Raw genomic sequence first — 10,907 nt, 5'->3', positions numbered from 1 at the left:
TTTTTTTTTTTTTTTTAAAGATTTATTTATTTATTTATTTGACAGAGAGAGACACAGTGAGAGAGGGAACACAAGCAGGGGGAGTGGGAGAGGGAGAAGCAGGCTTCCCGTGGAGCAGGGAGCCCGATGCGGGGCTCGATCCCAGGACCCTGGGACCATGACCTGAGCCGAAGGCAGACGCTTAATGACTGAGCCACCCAGGCGCCCCTGGTTTTATGGTTCTTGATCTTTTACTTTATGTTAACATTTCTCGAGAACAGAAAAACAAAGAATACTCTTGATCTCATTTCCTGCTAGCCGCCAGCTTGTTTCCCCGTCCCCCTTTATACAAATGTTTGAGCAAGTTGTCTAGTCACTCACTGTCTCCTGGAGACTGTCTTCTCCCACCCTTGCTCTCACTCCCATTTGGCTTTTGCACCTGCCAACTGCCCCTGTTAAAATCATCAATGACCTTCACGTTGCTAAATTCAACGGTCAGTTCTCAGTCTTCAGTTTATGAGGAGCATCTAACGTTGCTGCTCATCACCTCTTTTCCTCAGCTTACTTTTTGACTTCCAGAATTCCATACTCTTCCTGGTTTTCAATTTCCTTACTGATCTCTCCCTCTCTGGCTCCCCAACCTCTAAATTTTGGGGAGCCTTGAAAAAATGCCTTATGTAGACAGAGACTCCCAAATTCAATCTGGACTTTTCATCCAAACTCCAGACTCGTATATCCTTTCTTACTCAGCATCGTCACCTCATGTTTTATAAACATCTTAAATGTAACAAATGGGATCCTCTCTGCCCCAGCTTTTCCCAGCTCAGTTGATGGCAACTCTGTCCTTCTGGTTGTGTAAGCCAAAACCTCAGGTTCTTCCTGACTCCTCTCTCCCTCAAACCCTACATCCAGTCCATTAGGAAACACTTTTTCCTGCCTCCACTGTCGACACCCTGTGCAACTACCATCACCTCCAGCCCCCATCTCTGTAGCCTCCTAATGGGTCCCCCACTTCTAACCTTGCCCTGATGGTCTGTTCGCACCACAGCCCTCAACATGGTCCTTTAGAAATAGAGGTCAGACTGTGCTGTGGCTTGGCTCACAAGTCTGCATTGGCTGCTGCCCCATTTCACTCAGAGTCCGGATCCTTACAATGGCCTTTGAACCAACATCATCTCTGCCGGGCACCCCCCCCCCACACTCACCTCTCCGATCTCATTGGCTGCTCTAGCTCGCCGGCCTTCCGGTGGTCTCGAGCACATCGTTCCCTGGGGCCTTTTCACTGGCTGCTCCCTCTGCCTGGAAGCCACGCCCCCCCCCACCATATTCCCAAAGCTAAAGCTCATCTCCTTCAAGTCTTTGCTCAAATGAGACTTCTTGTGGAGACGACCCTTGACAACACATTTAAAATTGCAGCTTTCTTCCCCACCCCACATTCCCCACCCCTTTACCTTCCTCTACTGTTTTCTTTTCTATGGCATTCATCAACTTCTAACATATTATGTAATTTACTTGTGTATTGTGGCCCCGTTAAACAAACTACGCCCCTATGCCCTGCCCCACCCCCCACTCTCTGACCCCGAACCCTCGGCCCTCCGGGATCCTGGATCCAGATCCCCGCTCCAGCCCCCCAGACCCCTGAGCCGCAGCCTCAGCCCTGGCCCCCCCTTCCCCATCTCCTGGCTCCCTGGACCCCAGACCCCAGTCTCCTCCCCTGCCCCACCTACTCCAGGCCCCTGGCCCCCCATCATACACTCCCCCCATGCTACCCCTGGTGCTCAAACCTATCTCCTGGCTTCCCGGAACTGCACCCCTGCCCCCCCCAGCTCTGGATCCCTGGACCCTGGACCCTCGGCCCCCAGTAACACCCTCCCCAGCCCCCTCAGTGCCCCCCCATCCCGGACACTCTTGCCCCTGTGCCCAGATCCCCATGGAACCCCTGGCCCCCAGGCACCCCTGCCTACGGAACCGCAGTACCCCAGCACCCAGTTCCCCGAGCACCCCTGCCTCCCACACACCAGACCTCCGGCCCTCCTGGACCCCGGCTCCAGACCCCCAGACCCTACACCCCGCTGCCCACGCCCTGGTCTCCTGGCTCCCCAGCCCCCGAGCCCCGGACCCCGGCCTCCGTCCCCCCCCCCGCCCCCCCCGCCCCCCCAGCTGTCCCCCCCCCCCCTCTGGTGCCGAACCTACCCCTCCCCACCCCCAGCGCCCCCCCCCACGGACCCCTGGATCCTGGACACCCGGACCCCGACTCCAGTCACCCCCACCCCAACGCCCAGCGCCCTGCCATGCCCGAACCTCCCCTCCCATCTCGAGACACTCGCGTGCGCGCGCACACGCGCGCGCACACACACCTGAGCCCAGATCCTTCATGGGCCCCCGGCCCCCCTGGCACCCCATCCTCCTGGGACCCCGGGACCAGGTCCCCCGACACCCCGGCTCCTGCGCCCTCCGCCCCCGCCCGCGAGGCTTCCGGGACACTCCGCGCCGGGCCGGTCCTGCCCTCTCCACGCACGGTCGCCGGCTCTGACGACCCCAGGTTTGGGCCCCGGCGCCCCGCACCCCGGGGGCGCGGGGGACGAGCGGAGGCCCGCGGAGGGCGGAGGGCGGCGCGTCACAAAGGCGGCCGCCCTTGGCGCTCATCCCCCGCGAGGGCGCGCGTCCCGGCGGGCGCGGAGTCGGCATCCGAGCGCAGGCGGCGCGGGCGGAGCAGGCAGGCGGCTCGCGGTCCCCGCAGCCCAAACGGGGCGCAGCGAGCGGGGCGCGGCGAGCGGGTAACGGGCCCCTCCGCCTCCTCCTGGAAGCAAGCGTCCCCGGGCACCTCCGGGCCGAGGGTGGTGGGACTTGCTTAGCTTTCCCTCCCGGGTTGGCAGCTCTGGGGCAGGTGGACAGCACTCGGCCTGAGAGCCCTTGGGCTGGGTTGGAATCCCACTTCTGCACTTAGTAGGGCGTTTGCTGGGAGCCTTCCTCAGCTTCCTCTGTTTCCCCATTCGTAAACCGGGTGTGCCCACCCCTCCCATACAGCGATCCTGAGAATGCCTTGGCATCAACTTACTCCAGGCCCCGAACCCTGGTACAGCATCTGCTATGCGCCAGGCACTGTTCCAGCACCTTCCACGTATGGGGCTCGTTTAACCCTGCCAACACTGAGAGGGGCACCATTTTCATCCCTGGTTTGCGATGTGGGGTCTGAGGCACAAGGAAAATTAACTTGCCCAAAGTCATCCATAGCGACTGACAGAGCCGGGGTCCAGCCCGCTAAGCTCCCGGGCCTCTGGCTGGCCAGGAGGTTTAGGTGGGGAGGGGGGACGTTGCCAGCAAGGACCGGGACTTGTGGACCGCTTGCCACTGCTTTCCCAGACTACCAAATATGTTCTTTGGACACCCCCTCTGGCTTAGCGTGTCCGATGATTCCTCTGACCAGCTTGGGAACTGGTTTGGCTCTTCTTGAGCACCGTGCCCCGTGCTAAGCGCTGAGGGGCCCCTAGCCGCCGGCAGCTTCTATGGATGAAACAACAACCCCACCTCTTCCTTTGTTACGTGTGAAAGGGCCGCTCAGAAGAAGAGTGTCTAAAGGGTGACACAGGCTGGGACGAAGATTACCCTGAGGACGGACGTGGGCGCGAGGGGAAGGCGAAGGTGGCAGGGCGGGCAGTGGCTCTGGGACCCCCGTGGACGCCGTGACCTGGATGGGGGCAGGCTGCCGCCACAGCCCACGGGGAAGTCTGTCTGGATCTGAAGATGAGAGAGGCCGCTGGAGGCGTGGAGGGACAGTGTGGGATGATGAGGGCAAGAAACCAGCGAAGACCCCAAAGGACCACCCCCCCACCACACAGGAGCTTGGGGGCGCTCGTGGCCGCTGTGGTGGTGTGGGAGCTGGGGGCGTCTGGGGGTCCGTCACAGGGAGAGCGGCCAGGAGAGAGGCAGGCATGGAGGGCAACATGACGATGCTCACCAGGATCAAGCGCACATTTGGCAAGCACAGGCACAGACCCACATCAGACACGTCAGAACAGGTTGGTGCGTGTGACAAGGACACCAGTGCGGACGAGGACAGCAGTGTGGACAAGGACAGCAGTGCGGACAAGGACAGCAGTGCAGACAAGGACACCAGTGCGGACAAGGACAGCTGTGTGGACAAGGACACCAGTGCGGACGAGGACAGCAGTGCGGACGAGGACAGCAGTGCGGATGAGGACAGCAGTGTGGACGAGGACAGCAGTGCGGATGAGGACACCGATGCAGACGAGGACACCAGTGCGGACAAGGACAGCAGTGCGGACGAGGACAGCAGTGCGGACGAGGACAGCTGTGCGGACAAGGACACCAGTGCAGACAAGGACAGCAGTGTGGACAAGGACACCAGTGCAGACGAGGACAGCTGTGCGGACAAGGACACCAGTGCGGACGAGGACAGCTGTTCAGACGAGGACACCAGTGCGGACGAGGACAGCAGTGTGGACGAGGACACCGATGCGGACGAGGACACCGATGCGGACGAGGACAGCTGTGTGGACGAGGACACCAGTGCGGACGAGGACAGCAGTGCGGACGAGGACAGCAGTGTGGACGAGGACACCGATGTGGATGAGGACACCGATGTGGACGAGGACACCAGTGCGGACAAGGACAGCAGTGCGGACGAGGACACCAGTGCGGACGAGGACAGCAGTGCGGACGAGGACAGCTGTGCGGACAAGGACACCAGTGCAGACAAGGACACTGATGCGGACAAGGACACCAGTGCGGACAAGGACACCAGTGCGGACAAGGACATCAAAGGAGTAAAACCAAAGAGTGCTCTTGCACAAATGTCTGTCCTGAACTGAGAACTATGCTTAACGTGTCCCTCAGCCCGAGACCTGTCACCAACCTGCTGTGTGACCATAGGCAAGCCCCTTCACCTCTCTGGGCCTCAGTTCCCGTCTGTAAAGAAATAATTCTCAGAGGTCCTCCAGCCCTGCATTTTTATGCGCTAGGGTAATCGTGGGCCCCTTGGTAACGTAGCCACTGAAAGCGTTATGGAGTGGTAGGGCTTGCACCTTGAAGACGGGGGGGCTTTGGAAGTGGTAAAGGGAAGAAGGAGAGTTTTCAGGCCGGGGAAACACTGAAAGCAGGTCACGAAGACTTCGGCAGATGGCTATAGAAAGTCCAAGGGCTCGGCGCATCAGGCGGGCTGTTGGCCTGGCTGTGCCCCGGCCTCCCTAGCCTGGTAGGGGGACCACGTGCAATCCAGCGGCCAGCTCAGAGACCTTCCAGTGCTCCCCGCCTCGTTATCCAGTTTCCAAATCGTGTCCTGCGAAAAACCCACAAACCCACCCATTCCTGCAGTCTCGCTGCCCTAGCCCCAGGCTCAGAGCCTGAACTCTGCTCTGGGCCATCCTTCTTCCTCCTCCCTGGAGGGCCCTTTCTGTACCTCAAGACGGACCGCATCGCTTCTGGACAGGTTGACCTTGCCTGGCCCCGTGCCTCGGTTCCTCCTCTACCACCACCAGGCCAAGCTGGTCGGCCTCGCAGCTCCTACTCACCCTGCAAAGCCCCACTCGGGTGCCACCTCCTCTGAGCAACCCCGTCTACTTCCTCCTTCCCCAGACAGAATTAGCCAGCCCCCGTTTGTGCCCCCTGCACCGCGATCATGCCCAAGCCTTCTCGCTTCTCCCGCTGTGCTGTAACAGTCCTGGGTGCGACCCCGGGAGGCCCCCAAGGACCGAGTCTTTGCAGGTGTGCCCCTGCAAGGCAGATCCACGACTGTCCCCGCCTGCGCCGGCCCAGGGCCTGCTACCCACGCGGAGTGTCGAGTTCATTCGGCTGGGTCTAATTTCCGTTTGGTAAATAATGGTTCTTCCTTTCTATTCCCCACAGAAAACGAGTGGTTGCTTTTCTTCGTTTTTGGAAGCCCTGCCTACCACACAGCTGCTCTGGACATCCGCTTCCTCGATGGACGAAGACAGCCAACCGACCCAGCCCCAAGACCAGAGCTGCTGGGCCAATCTGCCCGACGTGTGCCTGCGTCGTGTCTTCTGGTGGCTGGGAGACAGGGACCGGTCCAGAGCCGCCCTGGTCTGCAGAAAGTGGAACCAGATGATGTTCTCGGCTGACCTCTGGCGATATAGGACCATCACGTTCAGCGGGAGGCCCTCCAGGGTACACGCGTCCGAATTCGAGTCAGCTCTTTGGTACGTCAAGAAGTTTGGTCGTTATCTGGAGCACCTGGAGATCAAATTTCTGAACCCTTACAATGCCGTTCTGACCAAGAAGTTCCAGGTCACCATGCGAGGCCTCCTGTCATGTCTAGGCAAGAGCAACAACCGTCTGAAATCTCTGTCCGTCCAGCACCTGGAGCTGGACCGCCTGGTCTGGAGAAACAGCATCCGGAGCTCCTTCATCAAAAGCTTGAGCTTCTTCTTAAAGAAAGTGGGCAAGCACCTAGACCACCTCAACCTGAAGGGGGCCCGGCTGACCGTGGAGCAGGGCTGCGTGGTGCTCAACTCCCTGAGCTACTTGCGAAGCGAGAGCATGGTGTCGCAGCTCCACATCGAGGACTACTTCAGCCACCACCTGGCCGTGTACAGCAGTGCCCAGTTCAACAGGACCATGGCCACGTTCCACAGCCTGGCGTCCCTGACGCTCAACTACAACTGCATCTCGGACGAGCTGCTCGAGAACCTGTGTGAGAACAACGCTGGGACCCTCTGGACCATGAACATCAAATGCCACATCCACGACCCCCACGGGCAGGTCATCTGGGGCATGTCCTGGGCCAAGCTGGCTAGGCACGCCACCAACCTGAAGGTGAACTTCTTCTTTGAGCGGGTCATGAAGTACGAGCGCCTGATCCGGATCCTCTTGCAGGAGATCCCGGTCCGGAGCCTCAGCCTGAGGAGCTGCTACTTCAGTGACCCCGACTGGTCGATGAGGCCCACGCTCACAGATCTCCTGCCCACGTTCCGGCACACTCTGCAGGTGGGTGGGGCCCGAGGGCCGGGAGGCTGGTGGGGAGTGGCCGCCGCTCAGGTCACCGGCTTCCCCGGGGAGAGGCTCCCGGCGGGGCCGGCACGCACTGGGTCCACCTGAGGTTCTGGGAAATGCTACCAGGCTAAAAGAGCAGCGTCCCCTGGCCCCCCAGGATCACGGCGGGTGACGGCAGCTCACTTCTCCGCGTGGAACACAGGGAGTCTCTGGTTGGCTGCCAACCAAGGAAAGCCCCTATGTGCCCCCTCTGAGCAAGAAGGGGCCTCCACAGGGGACAGCAGGCCCCCCCACCTCCCAGCAGCACAGGAAACAGTGAGTCCAAACCAGACAGACGGAGTCACTGAGGAGTGCCGAGGGGTGGGCTGTTCTCTAACCGGCCAGCTTCCCCATCTATAAAATCAGGATCGTTTTGTCCCTCCCAAGGGCCGCACAGAAGGCTGGGGGATTGATATCCGTTGCTACAAATACCACCAGCAGGGGCCTCGAGGGGCAGTGGCTGGCCAGGTGCCGGCCAGTTGGCCGTGGGGCTGGGACCAGCGCCGTGGTCTCTGAACCCCAGATGCATCTTGCCAAGTTGGATGGAGTCACCCGCATGTCCCCGTCTCTTCCCTGCGGCCCGGACACCCCCGTCAGCCAGGCCATGGGGCTGCAGCAGAATGACCCAGCCGGTCCCAGCATCTCCGCCCACCCGTCTCCCCTCTGGTGCTTTTCCAGAAACTGACGTTCGAGTTCAACAACAACCACGAGTCCCTGGACGAGGAGCTGCACCTCCTGGTCTTGTCCTGCAGGAAGCTGTTCTACTTCAAGATCTGGGCTTTCCTGGACGTCAAGTTTGTGGAGCGGATCCTGAAGAGTCAGGAGGAAGGGCAGTGCTCCCTGCGCACTCTCAAGGTAGGCCCCCGGCTCCCGGGCCTAGCACAGGCGGCGGGTGGTGCATCTGCTCCCGCCGGGGTCAGGCGTGCGGCCGGGCGGCGCGTCCCCCTCGTGTGTGCCTGGGGGTTCGCTTCACGGGAGGGAACCCGGAGCTCCCTTCCTCAGCGGCTGGGTTTGGGCTGGCCCTGCGTGTCCCGGGCTGGGATGGGCGCGGTGCGGCGAGGCGCAGCCCCACTGTGTGTGCTCTCTGTGCCGGCGCAGGTGAGAATTTACACAAACAGGTACGAGACCAACGACGAGGACAGGGCGCTGCGCGAGATCCATAGGAAGTACAGAAAGCTCATCGACGCAGAGCTCAACTACTTCGTCATCGCGTACCCCATGATGTAGGAGCGCTCTGCGAGGGAGTCCCCGGCGCCCCACCCCTCCCCCGTCCTCCTGGCTCCATTTTGCCAGTTCCACCCCAGCTGACGCCCCGAGGCTGGGACCGCTGGTGGTGGGACCTTAAAGTGCTATCTTTACCAACGACCCAGGGCTGGTCTCTCCTCTGTCCTGTGGCTTTGCTCTTTCACACCCTCCCTCAGGCACTCGGAGTCGTCCCTCACCACCTCACCCCCAGCACACAGCTGGGGGCAAATGCCCGGTGTCCCTGGGGACCTGCGGGAGCCCCCCGCCCACTCCGCTCCCCGATGGAAGTGTGCCCGCAAGTCCTCCAAGAGGGGGGACGTTCCTGCTTGTCCACGCAGCCTGCTCCGAGCCAGAAGGAGCTCCTGACTCCCATGTGGTGGTCTCCCATGTGATGTCTTGTTGTTAAAATAGTTTGACCCGTGGATCCCGACCACAGGTCTGGAGGACACGGAGACTCCCCCGACCGGGGAGTGGCAGCAGGACCCAGCGCAGGCGAATCCTCTGGGAAAATGCCGCGCACACGAGGTCTGTGAACCCAGTGGTAGATGGAGACAGCCACGGACCTGTGACCTCCGTGGGCCACAGCCTCCTGTTCATGCCCATCCTTTTCCCACGTGCCGCACCCCGGCTGTGGGTCTGCAAAGAGCACCAGGTTCTGGGAGGAAACACGCAGAACTTCGGCATGACCTTGACCCCGTTGATGAGCAGGACCTGCATTCTGCCGCCCTCGTGCCTCCTCCAGGCTGCTGGGGGGAGGGGAAGCAGCCCTGGGGACAGATGGGGGCCACTTCCTCTGAATTTCCAGCCGGGTAAGGAAAGGGGGACCATGGTCCCCAGAGGTGCTACACCATTACCGACAGGCAAAGTTACAACCAAAGGGCAGTTCTTGTTTTTGAAAAGACTCTCAGGGGCCTTCGACTCCGGGCTGAAGGGTCCTGAAACCACGCTGATTGCTGTGACCCCGAGTTCTGTGCCCCATTCAGGCCTTAGCTGCTAAGGTCCCTAACACACAAATAAAGCTGGGATGGGGTCCCAGACACTGAACCTAAGTGTCAACGGCCACATTTGTCCCTTGGGTGCGTATCGGCCTCCCTGGGAGCCAGCTTCTCTGTTGCACGTGGAGAAGGGACCGCACGCCCCACGGAGTCTGCCTCGGGGAATGGTGATTTAATACGTGTTCCTCCGTACATAAGCCTGCCCCTGGGTGTTCCACAGATGGTGGCTTTTGTGGTGTTTAATGAGGAAACAGCCTCAGAAAAGGGGGCGGCTTTCCGGGGGTCACGCAGGTCCCTGGTTCAGCACCGGGACTCTCCCTCCCGCCCCAGCGCTGATGCGGCACGCTCCGTGTGTGCGGGGTGTGGGGCACAGCCTCCCTGAACCCCCACAACGGCTCTGGCAGGTGGAGACTGTCCCCCCCTTTCAGCACTAAGAAAACGGGGCTTAGCAAGGCAAACCCGCCCAAGGTCAGTCGCTCGGGAAGTGCGAGAAGCGTGTCAAAGCCACCCCGAGTCCACGGCCATTCTCTTAATGACCGCTGACCGCCTCCCACGGCAAGGAGATTTGGAGTCGGTTCTGCAACTGTGTGAAGCGCAAGAGCGCTCGGAAGAATCCTGAAAACCTCCATTTACTATGTTTAGCTTAGAAATGCTGCGGTGTGAGATGGAGTTCTCAAGAACCAAGCTTTCTGAGTAAAACAGATATGAATACAACCTTTATGACCTTGGTAGAAAGACGGATGTCACTGTCCCAGAAAAAATGTCACCCAGTGTAACCTGATAGAAACAATCTTTCATAAACACAAACACCCCTCTTGGTGGGTGCCTCCCCCTTCCTGCCTCCCGCCCAGACACGCCCCAGAGAGGGCGCTCACGGAAACTTCCGCTCACTGGCCGAGCATCGCGGTGTGAGAAATCTGCCTGGCTTCCCTGGGTGGTGCTTGGATAATTCATCTGGTTCCCATTCCTCCACATTTGGAAAAGTACAGGTTGGAAAAAACCCAGCCTGGGCCCAAACCCACCCACTCGCTGTTTGTTGAGTGACTGAAGACCTTGTCGAGGTGTGATTCCACCTTTGTTTGCGGCAACTCATTTCAAAGTCCTGTTTTGTCTTGGCCCATCTTACGAGCGATAAGACATGTCCTTTAAGCAGCAAGAACACGCCCCAATGTCACGGACACCACGCACAACTGATGCGGCCAAGCCTACCGTGTCCCCTCAGACCACAGGCTTGCTAGCCAGGCTTCATTTGTCTTCCCAGTGGGGCAGCTGAAGCTCTGGGAGGCAGACGAACCTGTCGGGGCCACACCCCAGGCAGATCCGAACCAGGGGGAGCCACCGAGCCCCCCCAGAGCTGTGTCCACAAGAAGGGTTTCCCACAGAGTCCTCACGCCCTGCTGGCCTCATCCCCAGGGACAGGCCCCATAATCCTACAAAATCCCACAATCAGCACAAACTCGGATCTGTCTTCTAAGCTGGGGAGGGGCACTGGGAGCCCCCTAAGCTAGAGCAGAAGAGCACCCAGCGACGTCCCCAGGTCGTCGGCCTGAGAGGGCTGCATATTTGCTCAGCACCCAGAGGTGATGCTCAGCACCCGGAGGTGACGCTCAGCACCCGGGAGGTGACCCTCAGCACACGGGAGGTGACGCTCAGCACACGGGAGGTGACGCTCAGCAC

At 60.3% G+C, this 10,907-nt stretch overlaps 1 protein-coding gene across 1 annotated transcript; it reads left to right on the top strand.

The window, feature by feature from the left end:
• Positions 1 to 5,843: 5,843 nt before the first annotated feature.
• FBXO39 (F-box protein 39) lies at positions 5,844 to 8,217 on the top strand. Its single transcript, XM_032432004.1, has 3 exons — positions 5,844 to 6,945; positions 7,669 to 7,845; positions 8,089 to 8,217. Exons 1-3 carry the CDS (start codon positions 5,920 to 5,922, stop codon positions 8,215 to 8,217), a joined length of 1,332 nt encoding a protein of 443 aa, XP_032287895.1. The 5' UTR covers positions 5,844 to 5,919.
• The last annotated feature ends 2,690 nt before the right edge of the window (positions 8,218 to 10,907 follow it).

The sequence above is a fragment of the Phoca vitulina genome, unplaced genomic scaffold (assembly GCF_004348235.1).
Source record: "Phoca vitulina isolate PV1807 unplaced genomic scaffold, GSC_HSeal_1.0 scaffold47, whole genome shotgun sequence".
In the NCBI taxonomy this organism is placed as follows: domain Eukaryota; kingdom Metazoa; phylum Chordata; class Mammalia; order Carnivora; family Phocidae; genus Phoca; species Phoca vitulina.
This window is presented reverse-complemented; position numbering and strand designations above follow the sequence as displayed.